The sequence below is a fragment of the Terrapene carolina genome, unplaced genomic scaffold (genome assembly GCF_002925995.2).
Source record: "Terrapene carolina triunguis isolate 2854851 unplaced genomic scaffold, T_m_triunguis-2.0 Scaffold194, whole genome shotgun sequence".
NCBI classification, from domain to species: domain Eukaryota; kingdom Metazoa; phylum Chordata; order Testudines; family Emydidae; genus Terrapene; species Terrapene triunguis.
Genome location: NW_020664545.1, coordinates 13429592 through 13450308, shown reverse-complemented (window position 1 = coordinate 13450308; position 20717 = coordinate 13429592). Strand labels below are relative to the sequence as shown.

At 42.7% G+C, this 20717-nt stretch overlaps 1 protein-coding gene across 4 annotated transcripts in view; it reads right to left on the bottom strand.

Moving 5' to 3' along the window:
- ELAVL1 (ELAV like RNA binding protein 1) overlaps positions 1–20717 on the bottom strand; it is a 96716-nt gene that overhangs the window by 35793 nt on the left and 40206 nt on the right. For all 4 annotated transcript variants that reach the window (XM_024203232.3, XM_024203234.3, XM_024203233.3 and 1 more), the window contains exon 2: positions 16507–16690. In XM_024203232.3, coding sequence (XP_024059000.1) covers positions 16507–16678 — 172 coding nt within the window. In that variant the 5' untranslated portion in view covers positions 16679–16690. The remainder of the gene's footprint in view (positions 1–16506; positions 16691–20717) is intronic.

Below are 20717 nucleotides of genomic sequence, written 5' to 3'. Positions count from 1 at the left end.
GTTACAGGTAAGTAACCTCCTCTTCTTCTTTGAATGATGGTCCCTATTATATTCCACTGAGGGTGATTAACAAGCAGTACACTTAAGTCGGAGGATGGTGCAAGGATGAAGATGGAAAGGTTGAGCAGAGGACAGCCGTGCCGAATGAGACATTCGTCGCAGAATCCCACACCTATGCATGGCAAGGTATGTACTGAATGCCATATGTCCACTCTACATACGTCCCAAAGCAGCACAATGTGGAGGATGGCCGAGGTAGAAGCCTGGGCTCTCATGGAATGGGCCCTCACCCCAGGGGATGGAGGCAGTCCCGACAACTGATAGCATAGTGAAATCCACTTGGAGATTGCATGCCACTTAACCCTCTTGGCTATTGTTTAATCGCAATCTAGGAGATTTCCTGATTTGGTCTTGTCCTCTGCAGGTAGAAGGCCAAGGCCTTATGGACATCAAGGGAGTGAAATCATCATTCCTCTTCAGAGGCATGAGGCTTCAGGAAGAGAGCAGGTAAATGTATAGGTTGGTTGAGATGAAACTGGGATATGAACTTTGGCACAAGCTTGGGATGTAGGTGCAGGGAGACTTAATTCTTATGGGAAAGTGGAAAAAGGAGGGTCTGCCCTCATGGCCCCAAATTCACCTACCCTTCTTGCCAAAGTGATAGCCACAAGGAAGGCAACTGTCATGGAAAAGAGGGACATAGAGTAGGAAGCTAGAGGCTCAAAGAGCTGTTTCATCAATGCCGATAGAACTAGGTTATGGTCCCACTGGGGGGCGATAGGTTGCACGGTGAGGTTCTAATGAGGCCTTCCAAAACCTAGCAATCAACAGGCGTGTAAATATGGAGTGTCCTTCCACAGGGGGGTGAAAAGTGCTACATTGCTGCTAGGTGGGCCTTGAGAGAGTGGAGGGCGAGACCCGGTGACTCCAAGCACAGGAGGTAATCCAAAAAAAGAGGAAATCTTCACCTCTTCTAGGGAAAAGTCCGTTCTGTTGGGCCCAGGTGGCGAAGCGGTTCCACTTGGCCCAGAAGGAACGCCTTGTGGACTCCTTCCTGCTACTCAAAAGGTTGTCTTCTGATGAACACGCCTGTTCTATGCCCATCTAAATACCACACTGTGAGGTGAAGTGTCTGCTGATCAGGATGTCTGATCTTCCCATTATGTTGCGTTAGCAGCTCAGGGAAAGTAGGGGATGGGAAGTGGAGGGCAAGCGGACATGTAGAGAAGGTTGGGAAACCAGAAGCGTCCGGGTCACAGTGGGGCAATCAGGATAACTATTGCTCTCTCCTGCCTGTTCTCGTGGAGTACTTGTGGCAGGAGTGGTGGTGGGGAAGACGTAGTTGATCTGGTCCAACCAGCAGAGAATGAGTGCATTTCAAGTGGAAACCAATACTGCACTAGGAGAGGTATGTGCCTTGGGGGAGGCAAAGAGGTCCCTTGTCGGAGTCCCCCATTTGTTGAAGAAGTCGCTTACTACAGTATCGTGGAGTTCCCACTTGTGATCAGTCATGAACTGTCAGCTGAGAGAGTCTGCAATCACGTTCTGAGTCCCTGGAAGATAGGCTGCAGATAAAAGGATCTTGTGGACGATGCATCAATATCATAGATTGATCACCTCACCACAAATAGAGCAGTTAACTTCATGCCCCCTTATTTGTTGATGTAGTAAACAGTGGTGGTGTTGTCCAGAATGATAAGAACATGATGGGTGTAAATGGATAGGAGAAATGCTTGGCATGCCTTCCTTACAGCTCTGAGTTCTAGAATGTTGACATGCATCCTGAATTCCTGAGGGGTCAATGTTCCCTATGTTATGTGATCTCCCCACTTATGAGGGATGTGTTGGTGATAAATAGTCTTGTCCGGGGAGGATGGGAGAAAGGGGACCCTCACACAGACCTGTCGGGGGTCTGTCCACCACTGGAGGGAAGAGTGTACTTCAGTAGGAACTGTCAGTATCAGATCCATGGCTTGGCACATGGGTGAGTAAACTCTCTGGAGCCACATCTAGAAGCAGCAAAGGTGGAGGCAAGCCAAGGCAGTGATGTATGTGCCCAAGGCCATATGGCCAAAGAGGGATAGGCAAGTCCTGACCGGGACAGAAGGACCGCTAACTACTTGGGCTACGAGTTCCTGCAGAGACTGTAATATGTTCCTTGGTAGGTACGCTCATGCTATGATTAAGTTGATGGAGGCCCCTATAAATTTTAGGGATCATGTGGGGTCCAAAGTTGATTTTTCAACATTGATGCTGACTCCAAGGGATGAAAGGAGTCTGAGTAACATGGAGGTGGAAATCTGGACTTCATCTCTGGACCACGCTGCTAAGAGCCAGTCATTGAGATAGGTGTTATGAGGTCCTTGTATTCCACTGAGATAGGCCTCTATGATGGAGAAAACTTTGGTGAAGACCCTGGGAGCAGTGGTGAGTCCAAATGGCAGGACCCTGTATTGAAAGTGCTGAAGGCCCACCGTAAACATCAGGAACCTTCGGTGGGACGGATGAATGTTTATATGAAAATAAACATCCTGAATATTGAGAGCCATAAGCACATGCCTTCTTCGAATGATGGGATGACGGCTGCTATGGTGACCATATGAAACTTGGGCTTTGCGGATGAAGCAATTGAGATGATAGAGATACAGGATTGGGCTCCACCCATACTTCTTTTGGGGTATCAGGAAGTAAGTTGAATAGAAAAGTCCAGAGGAACCCACTCTATCGCCCCTCTTTGTGGTCTGAAGGCCACCTCCAGGGCGAGGATTCTGTCATGAGTGGTCCTTCAGGAGGGATCGGGGAGGGGGTTGTGAATGAGGTAGCATAAAGAACTCGATCATATAGCCATAGTGGATGACATTTAGCACCCACTTGTACAGGAACTCCTCACTTAAAGTCATCCCGGTTAACATGGTTTCGTCGTTATATTGCTGATCAATTAGAGAACATGCTCGTTTAAAGTTGCGCAATGTTCTCTTATAACGTTGTTTGGCAGCTGCCTGCTTTGTCCACTGCTTGCAGAAAGAGCAGCCCATTGGAGCTAGCTGGTGGGGACTTGGAATCAGGGTGGACTGGCAGCTCCCCTAAGTTCCCTGTGTGGCAGCCGCTCAGCAGGCTAATCAATTGCTGGCAGTTCAGCTGTCCCTTCCCCCACTGCCATGTGCTGCTCCTGCCCTCTGCCTTGGAGCTGCTCCCAGGAGCTTCCTGCTTGCTGTGGGGAGGAGGGGAGGGAGGATGAGGGGGGCTGTCAGGGTGTCCCCCTGCTCCTGCCCCTCGCTTACCCCATCTCCATAGAGCAGGGGAGGGGGAGGAAAGAGACAACAGGGCTCAGGACAGAGGGAGCTTGCTGGGAGCAGCTGCTGTCTCAATTTGCTGATCTATCTAAAAAGGCAATGTACTTAGAGTGCGGTCAGCATACTTAAAGGGGCAACATGCATCTCTCTCTCACACAGGGTCTCTCTCTCTGCCATGCTGTCTCCCCTCCCTCCATTTGTGCTGCTTTGTAGAGTGTGAGGCTACATTAACAACAATGTGTTAACCCTTGAGGGCTCAGTCAAGTACTAGATCATCATTTAGCAGTAAGGCATTCCCTGGGAAATATCCCACCCTCTGACTTCACCACCTCAACTAAGCTTCACGATCATCATTGCTGTGTACAGTATTAAATTGTTTAAAACTGTGTGTGTGTGTGTGTGTGTGTGTGTGTGTGTGTGTGTGTGGTCTTTTGTCTGGTGAAAAAAATTTCCTTGGAACCTAACCTCCTCCCCATTTGCATTAATTCTTATGGGGAAATTGGATTCGCTTAACATCGTTTCGTTTAAAGTCGGATTTTTCAGAAACAAAACTACAACGTTAAGCGAGGAGTTACTGTACGTTGTTATTGCACTCCAAGCTTGTAAAGAGAGTGCTAGACGACACCCAAACAGGGTGGGGTGTTTATATCGCAGCAGGCAAGGTGACTGACAGCTCTCTAGAGTTCCTCAGAAATACCTCTTCTGTAGGGGTTGCATCTGGGAGGAGGAAGACTGGGAGGGTGGGTCCTGGAGGATGAGATTTTTGAATCTTCTGATACTTCCTTGGTGTTTCGTAAGGCCGTTGATGGAAAAACTGGGAGGTTCTGTAATGCTGTGCGGGTTGCGGCAGTAGAACTTAAGTTTCAGCACACGTGTGTAAATACTCAAAATGGAATGTAGCTCTCAAAACCTTGAGGGTGTGGAGGGAATCATCAGGTCCTTGATGGTATTTTGTACCTCCCTGGGTAAACCAGACAAATGGAGCCCCACTACCTCCTCATGACGATGTGCCCATGGCCATTTAATGCGATGAGGTATCTGCTGCATGTACTGCTGATTGGACTGAGGTCCTTGCTACCAGCTTCCCCTCCACAATTGCCTGGAATCGGGTCTGGTCCTGTTGTGGCAGTTACTTGGCAAAATCCTTCAATTTTCTGTAATTCAGGAAATCATATGTGGCAAGTAATGCCTGATCATTTGAAATCCTGTATTGAAGGCTAGCTGAAAAGAAGACTTCGCAGCCTGAAAGGTCCAGTTGCTTGCCCTTCCTGTTGGATGGGGTGAAGCATGGATGCTGTTGCCTAGCCCGTTCTGTCATTGCATGTACCACAAGTTAATTGGGAGGTGGATGTGAGAAGAGAAACTCAGACCCCTTGACTGGTACATAGTATCTTTTTCTGCCTCTGTTCGGGTAGGCGTACGCCAAACTGTGAGAGCTGGCTCAAGGATGGCATCGTTGATGGATATCGAGGCCAACCAGAGTCGCTCTGAGAGAAGTATATCCAGCAGCTTATGCTGAGTGTCTTGGATCTCCTCTAGGGGAACGTGAAGCCCTCCAGCCACTCCACTCAGGAGATCCTGGAATTGCTAGTAGTCATCAGAAGATGGGCAGGACGTTGAAATCACTGCCACATCAGGAGAGGATGATGGGAATTTCTCCTGTTCCAGCAGTACCGTCTGAGACGCTCATCTTCCATTACAGGTTCCAAACATCGACTCGAAAGCACCTCACATGGTGAAATAGGCGAAGCCTCCCTGACAGAATGGACAGGTTTTGAGAGAAGGTATTGGGGCCAGGATCCCCAATAGGGCCAGCAGGATGGATCCAGAGGGTGCTGAGGAGGGCCCCATGGTGCAAGGAAACCAGTGGCTCCACGGCAGCTGGAGTGGAGAATACTGTCATAATACAGAAGGCCTCAGTGCGTACTCGTAGTGGCGGAAAGGGATGGATGGTCCCTAACCCTCATCCAAGTCCTCTGAAGATGAAAACTTGGAGACCGGTTCCATTGGCAGTACCATTGGAGCTGTGCACTGCTGGAGTGGGGGGCGAGGAGTGCCTCAGATGTGGCATGTCTGATGCCGGATATAACGTCTCCCTGGAAGTAGAGGGCTCCAGAAAGCATTGGGACCTTGGTTCTCCCAGAACAAACACTTACTGGAGTTCTGGCACTTTTCCCAACCTCCCTGGAGTCAAGAGCGCTTTCTCGGTCCCCGGAACCGAAATGGGAGCCGTGGTCTTCCTTGGAGCTTATGGCTCTCTGGCTCTGAGCGATGCTAATGTTGACTTGTGTGTGCAGGTCCACACTCGGTACTGGCGGATCTGTGGATTTATGCAGCTTCTTTTCATGTTTGTGCACTTTAGGTTGCACTCAGTCCCCATGACTGGAACTCACGGAAGGAGTCTCTCCCTTCTTAGGTTTAGAGGAAGACTTACTGCCATGCTTATGTGCATGTCTCCTTATCTCCTGACTAGGCCCATGCGCATGGTCCATAATGGTGGTACTGCTGGTGCCGGCCTTGAACTTCATAGTTGAAGGCACACTGCTGGTAGCCTCAGGTTGACATACAGTGGGGTTGTCTGGCCAGGGTCAAAATGAGGTCTCATGGCAACTTCCATGAGGTACTTCTGGAGGTGGAGAGTCTGGGTATGGCTTGGGAAGAACTGGCAGATACTGCACCTGGATGAAATGTGGGCTTCTTCCAAGCAGTAGACGCAGTGTTGATGTTCATATCTGACCAAGAAGGAACGCAGGCAGGAGGTGCAGATTTTAAAGCCTGGGGTTCTCTGCATAGGCCAGTAGCCGCACATGGGTGGTGGTGGGTGTTCACTGGGAATAAAACATCCCAAAAAGGAACCCCGATCCTACTAACAAACTACTATAAAATCTACAGAAATGGTAAAAACTGTAAAACTATGTACACTTTTTTTTTTTTTTTTTTTTTAAATAAAGTGCATCACACGCAAGAGGACACTAATAGTTCCGACCTGGACCATGTGGCAGTCAGAAGGAACCGGAGACATTATTGGTCCAGTCTGCCCTTTATCACCTCAGACAAAACCATGAGGCAAGCCGTGGGTGTATGTGCAGATCAATGAACACTATTACCTGAAAAAAATCTCCAGATCCAAACACATGGTGCACATGCATAAGCCCTCACTGGAATACAGTAGGGACCATCACTCGAAGAAGAACTGTCTTTTCAGTTTAAAGCAAAAAAGTCCTTGATGACAATGACTATTTTTGTATAAGATTTCTCTAAACAAAATGATTTTTTGTAATTGTTAATATTACACTTGTGGTGCTTGTGTGGTAGAGAGATTTGTAAAATTGCTAAACTACTTCCTAAATAAACAGTTATTTTAAAGGAGGAAATCATTTAAATTTGCCATAATAAAGGCTGCCCCTTCTTCCTTAATTTTGCCCCAATGATATGACCACGTTATTTTCTTGCCCCACAGAACCTGGGCCTCAATCAATGCCTAGAATACATAGTAAGACTATATCTACAGTACAGCTTATATTGGCATAACTTATGTCACACAGAAGTGTGAATAAACCACCATCGAGCGACATAAGTTACACTGACATAAGTGCTTGTGTGCACAGTATATGTTGGTGGAAGAGCTTGTCCTGCAGACATAGCTGCTGCCGTTCGCCGAGGTAGTTTTATTGACAGAGCGTCTTCACCAGACGCACTGCAGCTGCATCAGTCCAGCTGTGCCGCTGCAGCACTGAATGGGTAGCCATGCCCCCAATGAGGCAGTTATCTGAAGCCCTCACACCACCCCTGCCTCATTCAAAGGTGCGTAACAAATAAAGCAGGGGACTACAGGAAGAGAAAGGATGGGCTTGTGGTTTAGGAAGTGCATTGGGGCTGCTTCTTCAGGAAGTGGGCAAAAGGAAGATCATCCTGGACAGACATTGCCTTTGTCTTCCGCCTCAGTGGATATTTACATGGGCTGATGATTCCTCAAAAGCTATCACACTCTAAACAGTCATATTCCTTTTCAGCACTATCCCTTTGCCCCCAGTTAGGGGATAGGCTGAAGCACTGTTAAGGGGGGCTGGGACAGCCTATGAACCTTGGGCAACCATTGACATGAATTATATCAAGACAAGGGTGTTACATATCCACAAAACAGGCTAGAAGTAGAGTTTTCTGCATCAAGCCAGGATAAATTTCCATGGTGCCCAACCTTCCAACCAAGCCAGTCACCAAGACCTCCAAGTGTGATGTGACAATCAAACAGCACTTGGAAGTTCAACCTCCTTTGAGGAGTTAATCAACCAACTAAGCAATGCAAAGGCTCTCAGGACAAAACCCTCAGCCCAGACACTCTGCACAGAAGTCAGATGATTGCTTTGAAGCAAGCACAGAAGCAGAACCACTCCAACAGAACACAGAAATTCAAGGTGAGTGCTCCATCTAGTTCAGTATCCTATCTCTAAAACTGAAGAAGCTGGCATTGGCCACAAGATACCAAAAAAACCAAAATAGATATGGGACAACCTGCTCCCAGGGAAGTTTCCTCCTAAACCCCAGAAGTTAGAGGTTAGATTATGCCCTAAAGTAGTGGTTTTAGATACTAGTTACTAAAACTTTGGAAGGCAACTCTGGATGTTACCCTCTAAGAAAGCAGTTCCTTCTCTACTTAGGCACAAGTAGCTTAAAAGCCATTAATCTCTGGGAAAGCATGGCCATTTTGAATGAGAGAATTGTGCATGTAATGGGAAAGACAGAAAAATAGTTAATAACATTGCTTAAACACTAATTTCTTCAACAGTACATATGAGGATAACTGGCAATGATTTTTAACTACACCTCTACCCCGATATAACACGACCCGATATAACATGAATTTGAATAGAACACGTTAAAGCAGTGCTCCGGAGGGGGGGGGGGGGGCTGCGCACTCCGGATGATCAAAGCAAGTTTGATATAACGCGGTTTCACCTATAACGCAGTAAGATTTTTTGGCTCCCGAGGACAGCGTTATATTGGGGTAGAGGTGTATATGGAAAATGTAACTAAAGACAGCCATTTGTTAGCAAAAAGGGTTCAAAAAAAAGACACTAAACAAAGATTATTTACAGAATTTTATTTAAGGGTCAAAGATGCATTGCTCAGCAAAATAAAGAGTTAACAGATGCCTCAGTACAAGTGACCATGATCTTATTTGCTGTGTGAAAACAGAATACAGTCCCAGACAGTAATATAGATTCTTGGCATTGTAAAAGGGCCAATTTCTCAAAGCTAAAAATAATTATATGAAATACTGACTGGGAGCATAATGCTTCAGTTACAGGGGCATCTTGGCTGAGAGGATATGAAAGGAACAATAAAATATAAGTCAGCATGCAGCAATAAGCAAATGGGAAAAGGGGAAATGGACTGCAATGAATAAACGAGAAGTTAAGAATTGCAGTTGACTCATAAAGGAAGTTAAAGGTACCAATGGAGTATCAATGGCTAACAGGTCAAAGGACAATAAGGAAGAATATTTTTTATGAATCATGAAACAAAAGAAATCCTAACACTTATACAGATCTTTACTAGATTGAGATGATGGTAATATAGTCAATGATGCACAGAAGGTAAAAGCATTTGGTTAATGTTTATTCTGTATGAGGAACAAAGCTAGATAATGTATCCACCTCATAACTGCACCATTCCAGCAGTAACCAAGGAGGGTGTTAAGCAGCTTCTACTACAGTTAAAAGCTTTCAATCAACAGATTTGGAAATGTTGCACCCAAGAGTCTGCAGGCCACTGGTGTTAGTTCAATAAACCTTGGAAAACGAATTCAAGAGACCAAAAAGAAAGTCAATGTTCTGACAATATTTAAAGAATAAAACAGGATGAGTAGCTAATTATAAGCTAATTTGTTTGGCCTCAGTGTCAGGCAAAAATAATGGAACAGATGATGTGGGACTATCAATAAAGAGAAGACGGAAAAATAGTTAAATGACAATCAACATAGCTTAATGGAAAATAGGTGTTGTCAAGCAAACTTGATTTTTTTTAAACTACATTACAAATCTGGTTGATAAAGGTAACTTGATAGAATATACTTTGATATCTGTAAGGCACATGACTTATTACCTCAGATTAATAAGTCTGCATTACATTAAATCAGGGGTTCTCAGACTTTTGTCCTGGTGACCCCTTTCACACAGCAAGCCTCTGGATGCGACCCCCCCATATAAATTAAAAACACTTTTTAATACATTTAACACCATTATAAATGCTGGAGGCAAAGTGGGGTTTGGGCTGGAGGCTGACAGCCCGCAACCCCCCCTCCCCCCCCATGTAATAGGGTCAAGACCCCTCAGGGGGTCGTGAGGTTCAGTTTGAGAACCCCTGCATTAAATCAATATGATACCTTTTAGATAAATTAAAATAGGCTAACATCTCAAAATGCAATGATCAAATAGTGCGGGTACTTCTAGAATGATCGGGTCGCCCCTTCTTTGTATCTGTAGTAATTTACTACCCTCACCCCAAGTACATATACTGCAACCCAGTTCTGAAAGCACAGCAGAGAACAGCGGCTGCTGGCCAGGCGCCCAGCTCTGCAGGCAGCTCCAGGCCAGCAGCAGCACAGACGTAAGGATGGCAATGTGAAAAGTCATATTCCTCAATATCACTTTTCACAACAGACTTAGCACCCCATTGTCACGCTTATTTCTGCACTGCTGCTGCCAACCTAGGGCTGACAGCCAGAGTCCTGTCACTTCCTAGTGAGAGATTGGAGGGACGGGAGGAGGAGGAGAGCCTGGGCTGCCGGAGGGAGGAGACCCTGAGCCCAGGTGGCAGGGCTCCGGCTGTCAGCCCCGGGGTGGCAAGGTTCCAGCTGCCCCTTTATCCCCACCTCCCAGATGTGCATGGCACTTCTACACGAGCCCCAGCTACCTGGACTGACAGCCAGCCAGAGCTCTCAAAAAAATAAATATAAATAACCCCCCCTCCTCCCCCCCCACACACACAGAGCTTGTGCCTCCCTTGACACGTTCCTGCTCCTCCCTTGGGAGGCCTGCCCCATAGCTTAAGGACCACTGTTCTAGAGGGTTCCTGCCTCATCTTTCTCAGCCTTATGCCATTTAATTAAAAAAAAAAAAATTAAATCAATGATCTGGAAGAAAATATAAAGTCTTTGCACATAAAGTTTGCAGATGACTGAAGAATTGTAGTAGTAAATAACTCACACAGAGTAATCTAGCTTTCTTGGTAAATTATGTAGAATAAGTTGAAACCATGAATTTCAATATAGCCAAATGCAAGTTCATAGCTTTAGGAACAAAAACATAGGCCAACATTTACAGGATGGGCAACTATTCTTGAAAACAGTGACTGCAAAGTACTTAGGGTCATTGTAGTAAACCACCTGAAGACGAGAGGGATGTTATGGCAAAAAAGGCTAACAAGATCCTTGGATGTATAAACAGGGATCTAGTTAAGAGTAGGGAGACAGTATCACTTGTATATACAGCACTGGGAGACCACTACTGGAATACTGCATCCAGTTCTGATACTCGTACTTCAAAAGGAGACTGAAAAAACTGGAGAGAGTTCAGAGAAGAGCTAAGAAAGTGATTCAAGGAATGGAATACATGTCGTACAATGAGAAACTTAAGAAGCTCAATTTAGCTAAGCAAAAAAAGTTTAAAAAGGTCTTGATCATAGTCTATAGGCACCTACTGAGGTAGAAAGTATCTGATACTAGGGGACTAATCGAGCAGAGAATGCATAACAAGATCCAATGCCTGTAAATTAAATTTAGAAAAATTCAAACTGGAAATAAGACAAATTCTTAAAAGAAAGAGTAATTACCAATAAGGGAAGAGGTAAATTCATTATCACTTAAAGTCTAAATAGAGAGGTTGCATATCTAACTCAACCACAAGTTACTGAAAGTGTTCATTTATATAGTAGGGACAAATAATTCCCTTCAATACAGGAATTACCATATGAATTCTTCAGCCTGTGTTATGCAGGCCAGACTATGCTCACAGTTGTCTTTTCTGACCCTAAACATATATATATATATATATACATACATATATATATATATATATATGAGAGAGAGAGAGAGAGAGAGAGAGAGAGAGAGAGAGAGAGATATGGATGAACCTAGGTATGTAATAGCTCTTTCTAGTTTGCTCGTGTCCAGCTGTGACGAAGCCGTGACACCAGCGCAGAACATATTATTCTAAGTGTGATCTTCTATTACCAGAGACAAAGTTTACAGCAACAAACGTGGTCAGACGGATTAATTTATGAGGTAAGATTAGAATAACTAAATCTCACATAACACTGGTCTACAATTTTTGAGAAGTCGTCTGCTTCAGAGATAAAATGTGCTATTTATTATGTATTTTGATGTGCTGAATTCAAATATGACAATTAAAACAACTGATTGGCTACTGTTTCTAAGATATTTAAGTTTTTACATTTTATGTCTGTCTATGTATATTGTGTAGATAGAGTTTTAATCATAAATTGTAAACCTAGGTCTTTTCATGTGTTTATGGTTGCTTTACATGATAATATTTCACCTGTCCTGTTTATGTAACACTTTAAAAATCAGCAAAAGGGGTATATAAATAAAATTTATTATGAAACAAAAGGCAAAAAACTATTCCGTACATAGTTTAGTCCTATTCAGTGTCTACTCGGCGCTTCTTGGCTTGTCTCTTGTATTCATTAAATGGAGCATCTCTTGTCACTGTCCAGCAATAGTCTGCAAGCATTGATGGGCTCCATTTGCCCTGATAGCGTTTCTCCATTGTTGCAATGTCCTGGGGAAATCGCTTGCTGTGCTCGTCGCTCACTGCTCCGCAGTTCAGTGGAAAAAAAATCTAGATGAGAGTGCAAAAAATGTATCTTTAGTGACAAGTTGCAACCAAGGCTTTTGTATGCCTTGAGGAGGTTTTCCATCAACAACCTGTAGTTGTCTGCCTTGTTGTTTCCGAGAAAATTTATTGCCACTAACTGGAAGGCTTTCCATGCCGTCTTTTCCTTGCCACGCAGTGCATGGTCAAATGCATCATCTCGAAGAAGTTCACGAATCTGAGGACCAACAAAGACACCTTCCTTTATCTTAGCTTCACTTAACCTTGGAAATTTTCCACGGAGGTACTTGAAAGCTGCTTGTGTTTTGTCAATGGCCTTGACAAAGTTCTTCATCAGACCCAGCTTGATGTGTAAGAGTGGTAACAAAATCTTCCTTGATTCAACAAGTGGTGGATGCTGAACACTTTTCCTCCCAGGCTCCAATGACTGTCGGAGTGGCCAATCTTTCTTGATGTAGTGGGAATCTCTTGCACGACTATCCCATTCGCAGAGAAAACAGCAGTACTTTGTATATCCAGTCTGCAGACCAAGCAAGAGAGCAACAACCTTCAAATCACCACAAAGCTGCCACTGATGTTGGTCATAGTTTATGCACCCGAAAAGTTATTTCATGTTGTCATAGGTTTCCTTCATATGGACTGCATGACCAACTGGAATTGATGGCAAAACATTGCCATTATGCAGTAAAACAGCTTTAAGAGTCGTCTTCGATGAATCAATGAACAGTCTCCACTCATCTGGATCGTGAACGATGTTGAGGGCTGCCATCACACCATCGATGTTGTTGCAGGCTACAAGATCACCTTCCATGAAGAAGAATGGGACAAGATCCTTTTGACGGTCACAGAACATGGAAACCTTAACATCACCTGCCAGGAGATTCCAATGCTGTAGTCCGGAGCCCAAGAGCTCTGCCTTACTCTTGGGTAGTTCCAAATCCCTGACAAGGTCATTCAGTTCACCTTGTGTTAGGAGGTGTGGTTCAGAGGAGGAGGATGGGAGAAAATGTGGGTCCTGTGACATTGATGGTTCAGGACCAGAAGTTTCATCCTCTTCCTCGTCTGACTCAAGTGAGAATGATTCTGGTACATCAGGAACCGGCAGTCCTTCTCCGTGGGGTACTGGGCGTATAGCTGATGGAATGTTTGGATAATGCACAAGCCACTTTTTCTTCTTTGACACACCTTTCCCAACTGGAGGCACCATGCAGAAGTAACAATTGCTGGTATGATCTGTTGGCTCTCTCCAAATCATTGGCACTGCAAAAGGCATAGATTTCCTTTTCCTGTTCAATCACTGGTGAAGATTTGTTGCACAAGTGTTGCAGCATATGTGTGGGGCCCACCTCTTGTCCTGATCTCCAATTTTGCAGCCAAAATAAAGGTGATAGGCTTTCTTAACCATAGTGGTTATACTGCACTTTTGTGGTGCAAAAGTCACTTCACCACAAACATAGCAGAAGTTATCTGCACTGTTCACACAAGTACGAGGCATCTCTGCTCACTTTGGCTAAACAGAAATGTGTCCCTTTGCAAAATCAAACACTGACAAATAAGAGAGCACGACACTGTATGATTTCTAGAGCTGATATAGGGCAATTTGTTCAGCAGAGTGATGTAAGCTTCGTTATGATTGCATCATTCATGACTTCTAGGAATAACATGATGCAAGTCATATCATGTATGACGCAATACCAGCTTCAGATTGCATCATTCATTGTTTTGCCTAAAAAGCATGTACTGTCCAAACCCAGTCATAGATTTATTCATAGATCCAGTCAAAGATGTATTTTAGTCATTTCTGGTTTAAATTGAGATCCCTTCCCTTTATAACTCACTTATCCTCCGCCATTCCCAAGTCAAGGGTCGTATATACTGACCCAATAGCATATCTTGAAAACTAGAGCCAATCAACAATTTTAAGCATCATTTTCATTCTCAGTGACCCAGAATTAGTAAAGTTTGACTACATTTATTTCAGAAGCATTTTGGCTTTAGAGCAGTGTAATTTAAGCAGCAACTAAGAAGAGAGAGTCATACTGGTGAGACAATTTCCAAATACAGTATTTGAAGGATTAAGACATCAAAGATGGACAGGAATTGCCAAGAGATGAAAAATCCACTTGCTAACAATAAGTAGTTTTCCCTCGTAAGAAGGTCTAGGTCATCATTTCTGCAAAAAACAAGATTAAATAAAAACACCATCATAAGGAGCAAAGATCATCTTCCAAATGTTAACCGATGTCTAATGTCTTCTCAAATCTGCATATAGCTCCAATGTCTGTGCTGCTGCTCATAGATTCCACCCCATAGCTGTTTGAGAAAGTAATGAAACACAGTCAAGTATTGGAGCTATTCATAGCAAAGGATGATCCAAAAACGCAAGCCAGATGAGGGGATAGAATAGCAGAAACTCCACACCAGACCCTCCAGAATGGGATGCAGTGGTAGTGGAAAGGGAAGGAGGAGGGAGACAAGTCTCTTCCCTCCAAGAAGCCAAAAGAGTAAGAGTGGGCAAGAGAAAGGAAAATGGAAAGCTCTTCAGATTTAACTTGGATGCTTAGGAGACAGAAGCTGATGTGGAAGACCAAGCCCATCAGCTGGATCCTCAGGCAAATCTAGAGATTAATTCCTCCTCCCCAGCAGATGAATGAAGTGTGTGGCTGGGCTTGCTATTCAGTTACAGGCCTCACTGTTGGCTCTCCATCTTCCATATCAGTCTTTGGTTAATAAGTGTTTTAGTCTAATACAAAGATTATCTAGCTAGGAGTAATTAAGGAATGGAACAATTAAGCTGACCAGGAAAAAACATTCCTGTCAGTTAATGTATAAGGTTGCAAAGTAGATTCCCCAAGAATGTGGTGGAATGTCTAGTCCTAATTATAGTGCTTAAGACATTTTAAACTAATCTGAACAAAATAATGGACAATGTGCTGTAGAATTCAGTCCTGCACTGACTGGGAAATGGACTGTATGGCTTACTATCACAGGTCTTCTCCATCCCTGTGTTGTCAAGCTTCTGTGTAAACCCCTCATGAACTAGTTCTGCTCATACTACCCACATATCCACATGCCATATAAAGTATTTTCAGCTAAAGAGGGACTCTGAAAAGTTCTGGAAAAAATGAGAAAGGGATCAGAAGTCATACTAGTCATCAATGTTATAATTAAAGTTGCAAAACCATTTCCACTGTAGTCACCTGTTCTCACATGCGTGCTTTCTAAAATATTCACCTTCTGCACAAAATTTTACATGCTTCGTCTCTAGCAAAACTGACATTCTGTACAAATATTAATTTTTATTCATGAGGATAACTCAGCCACTGAATTTTGAAGCTTCAGACTTGGTATGTAAATAGGCCTTAATGAACAATATGGACTTGGCTAATTTTGAAGAAGCGAGTAAGAATCTTTGAAATGCAGGATTCACCAAGTGCTGTAGAAAATTCCACTAGGCTGTTAGCTACATGCTTAGACATGGGTGTAGGCAAACATGTAACCACAGTCAGTGAGCTGCACAGCTACTTGGTTATAGGAATTTACTACCTCACCTACTGAAGCAGATTATAAACTCAAAAGATTCTGAACAAGGATGAGCAGAACTTGTAAATATAGGAAACTACTTAGCATGTCAAAAATTGCAGTGCCTTTATACTCTAACCACCTCATTATTTCCACACCAAGAAGCTGATAAAAACTCTGATAGTGAATCTTGCTAGCTAATAAACTGAATAGGTGAGGTGTATCAAGAAAGTTACGGCTCCGATTACATTTGCTGAATTTCAAAGAACCATCAAGTTCCACAAGTCTAAGCAGCTCTGTGTTTATTACTTTTCCCTGAGCCCCATCCTGCCTTCTTCCTTAAAGAGCTTGGGAAGTTAAAATGGAATTAGCATTAGAGCAATGTTAAGGTCACAAAATAAAGCACTCAAATAAGAAATTTCCTTAAGGTAAGGTTATCCTGCAACAATATATAAGGCACGTTGCACATGTAGTATTTTCCTGTTTTGAAGACTCTGATTGTTTGCACAGTCTATGTCTCACCTTATTCATAAGATCAAGTTAATATTGCAGAAGAATTTACGGGTTGAAGAGACCTGTTCACACCAGGGTCTGAATTAAATTAATGAATTGCACCTCCTAATCCAAGAGATGAATTTAGCTCCTTCATTTATGAAATTTCTTGACTTTATAATACTTTATTTCTTAATCTTAACATTGCTTTAAATATAGTTGTGTTCATTCCTGTTAGCTGCAGACAATATACACAGATATTCAAAATATCTACTTGAATTGCATTTAGTCAAGGGTTTGAGCAGTCTACCACAAAGCAAAAACTCTTATAGACTAGATTATACCTGCAACTTTGTCCCGAATAAGTTTAGCAGATTCAACTTCGCCAATACTGCTAAATAGACTTCGTAACTCATCCTGTGTCATGTTTTGAGGGAGGTAGTTCACGATTAAATTTGTTCTACCAATATCATCCCTGCAATCTTCAGCCATGTGATCTTCATAACCATTAGACATTCTATAAAATATCTGCAAAGAGAAAAATCACAAATAAGGTCTACAACTTCATTTTAAAATAAATTGAACTTTCTCTGCCTGTATTCAATTGAAAGCTTTTTACTTTAGGAAGATGAAAACAAGTAGCTATTTCAAAACTATATATTATCTTAATTTCTTAAAGGAAAACTCCAGTGTTTTTCAAAAAAATTCCAGGCTATTTCATTCTCTCAAGCTAACAAACCTGAACCACTGCAAAGCCCCCCAGATGTTCATTTCAATAAATTGGGGGGGGAAACAACAAAAAACAGGAGTGAAAATAGATTTTAGGTATGTTTCAATGTATAGCAAATCACATACACAAAACTATGTTAAAAGATACATATGAGCAAGGGGCTGAACTCAGATTGCAGGGGCAACAGCTTCACCCAAGGTAACATTGGAAATCTATGGCAGAGACTGAAATAGAAGCCAGTTCTCTTGGGTTCCAGTCCAGTGCCTTAACTACAAGTTATTTTCTTACAAACCTCTGCCTTATACACTGTCCAGCCTTTATACAGAATGAGGCATGGGTGTTGTAGAACTGACAGCATGTGATCACATGAAGACTTTAATCATTCATAATACATACAGAAGAGGCAAATTAAGATTGCATAAGAACCTTAATTCTGGCATTTCCTAATTTAGGGCTTGACTTTGAAACTCAAGCATGCTTTTAACAGGGGTGGGTTTTTTATTACAATTTTTTAAGTTTAAAAAAAAAAAAAACAACTGAAAAAAATCCAGAAGTTTCATGGGAAGTCATACTGACCACCTCACTCAACTTAAGTCATCAGCAGGACTTGAATCCAGAACTTTTTAATCCACAACAGAGATGTACTACCTGAGCTAAATGAATAACTGGTCACAGTTTCAGGCTGTTACCCACTATGTGGGCCAGCCACCCGAAGGGCAGCGACTTACACAACTATCTGGGAACGTTGAGAATCAGAATTGCCAGGTTCTATTTCTGGCTCAGGAGGGAAATGGGGCCTAGTGGTTATAGAAAGCCCAGACAAACACACAGGTCTGGCACATTCATTCTCAAAAACAAAGTAGCTAGATGGCTGAGACTTGGTCTGCAACATTAGAGACTAGAGTCCTTGTGGCACCTTAGAGACTAACAAATTTATTTGGGCATAAGCTTTCACGGGCTAAAACCCATTCTGTTGTTTTTACTGATACAGACTAACACGGCTATCCCTCTGAAATTAGAGACTAGATTATTTTCCCAGCTGTTTGACATTATCTTGTGCAACTCTCAGTGTGTGTGTGGGGGGGGGGAGAGGGGGCGGGGGCGGGGGGGTTTATACTTCCCTGCCTCCTAAACTAGGTGTTACTGAGTTACAAGGCTACATACAAAGGCGGTGAAGTGCACAGAATCAGTGTAAGAATTCGGACTAAAACTCAGAATCCCAGCTCTCGGCCTAGCACTCCTTCCTCTACGCCAAAAGGGCTGCAACAGCTCCTACTGAGCAGAAGGATACTTAAGCGGATGGTTATTTAAAAACAATGGGCATAAAGAATATTCTTAAGTGATGGAAGCCCCTACTGTACACAACTAGGAATTGGTGCACTGGCATGACCTTACGTCTGGCCAATTACAACAACATTTTCAAAAGAAATCTATGTCCATGAGCACACTCATACCGTTATTAAATCTTCCCTGTAGAAATTTATTCCAACTTCAACTTACCAAATCACTCCCATCACCAGTTATATAAAGCAGAACCTTTCAGCATACAAGATTAAAATTTAACCCAGAGTGCAGCACTATGTTAAACTGGAATTCTAGATGGAAATATGTACCACCACCAATTTTCAGGAGATTTGCAAGTGTTAAAAACATTGGAATACCAAAAAATTCTGAGTTAAAAGTAAAATGTAAAAAATCCCTACACTTTGGACAGTATAAGATGCAAAATTTTCCACCCCTGTAGTCCTGCCATGCTCCATACAAACTTATGAAACTACTATACCTATACACCTTCAACATTAAAAAATTTAAAATTTGTGTTACACTTGTCACCATGGAATCCGAGTACCTTGATTCAATATATTGATGTATAAATAAGGTATGCAAACACCCACCCCTCAAGTGATATCATGCACTTCACACTAAATTTTTCTAATACCATCCTTCCTTCCCAGTATAACACTCTCATGCCAGCCACTGGAAGCATTGAAGCTATTTTAACCTTTTAGCCACAGTGATCTTATTCCTTCTAACTTCAGAAATACTAAACTCCACACACTCTCCTGGTCTGGCTACCAATAGGCTTTGCATTCTTCAGTCTGAAGAGAAAGGTATACCACGATCCAATGGCTAGAAGTTGAAGCTAGACAAATTCAGACTGCAAATAAAGTGCATATTTTTAACAGTGAGAGCAATTAAAGATTGGAATAATTTATGAAAGATCATGGTGGATTCTCAATCAGTGATCATTTTTAAATCAAAATTAGATGTTCATCTACAAGATCTCTTTTAGGAATTATTTTGGGGACCTTCTATGGCCTCTGTTATACAGGTCAGACTAGATACAATGGTGCCTTCTGGCCTTGGAACCCACAACAAGCCTATGTTTCACTTACCCTTGTAGTTCAGATTCAAATCTGTGTTACCAAGACACTGAAGGTCAATTCTCAGGGTGAATGAAAATGTTCACTAACTTTGAAAAAAGTTCAAGTGTTATGGTTTAAAAAAAAAAAAAAAAAAAAAAAAAAAAATCATCAGCAGTGAGACATCACATTTTGTCTAAAGTTTCTATAAGACACAATGTGGGGACCAACATTGGACCAACTTCTGTTGGAGAGAGAGAAGCTTTCGAGCTTACACAGTTCTTCCTTAGTCTGGGAAACGTACACAGTGTCACAGCTAAATACAAGATGCAACAGATTGTTTAGCATAAGAAGTTACATGTATTTCAAAGGATCAAAATGCAACAAAAATGATTAGGGGTATGTAATGGCTGCCCTATGAGGAGAGATTAATAAGACTGGGACTTTTCAGCTTGGAAAAGAGATGACTAAGGGGGGATATGACTGAGGTCTATAAAATCATGACTGGTGTGGAGAAAGTAAATAAGGAAGTGTTATTTATTCCTTCTCATAACACAAGAACTAGGGGTCACCAAACGAAATTAATAGGCAACAGGTTTAAAACATACAAAAAGGAAGTATTTTTTTCCACACAACACAGTCAACCTGTGGAACTCCTTGCCAGAGGATGTTGTGAAGACCAAGACTATAATAGGGTTCAAAAAAGGACTAGGTAAATTCATGGAGGATAGGTCCATCAATGGCTTTTAGCCAATGGCTGTTTGCCAGAAGCTGGGAATGGGCGACAGGGGATGGATCACTTGATGATTACCTGTTCCGTTCATTCCCTCTGGCGCACCTAGCATTGGCCACTGTCGGAAGACAAGATACTGGGCTAGATGGACCTTCGGTCTGACCCAGTATGGCCGTTCTTATGTTCGTATGGTCATTCAAGGTGAAGTGGTCTGTGAACACCCCTCTAGTCACAGGAGGGAAAGGAAGGGTGGTGGGGGGGAAGAGGACAGCTAGGGAAGGGTTGTTTGCAGGTTACAGATTGTTGTAATAAGCCATAAAACCAGTGTCTCTATTCAGCCTGTGATTATTGGTGTCTAGAAGAGTTATGAATTCAATTAATTCTTTCACAATGAGGACACCACTCATATTACCACATCCCCATTGACACTCATAAGGAAAAAAAAAATCGACTGGACACCACAAAGCAGATGAAACCACACCCTTGATCGTTACATTGATTGCATCATGAAAGAAATTGACTGTGAAATCCTTAAAAAAACATCACATACATCTCGTCAATTGCTGGAAATGGGCCATTTTCATTACCACTACAAACAGTTCTTTTTCTCTCCTGCTGATAAAAGCCCACCTTAACTGATCACTCTCCTTATAGTGTGTATGGTAACACCCATTGTTTCATGGTGTGTGTGTGTGTGTGTGTGTGTGTGTGTGTGTGTGTGTGTGTGTG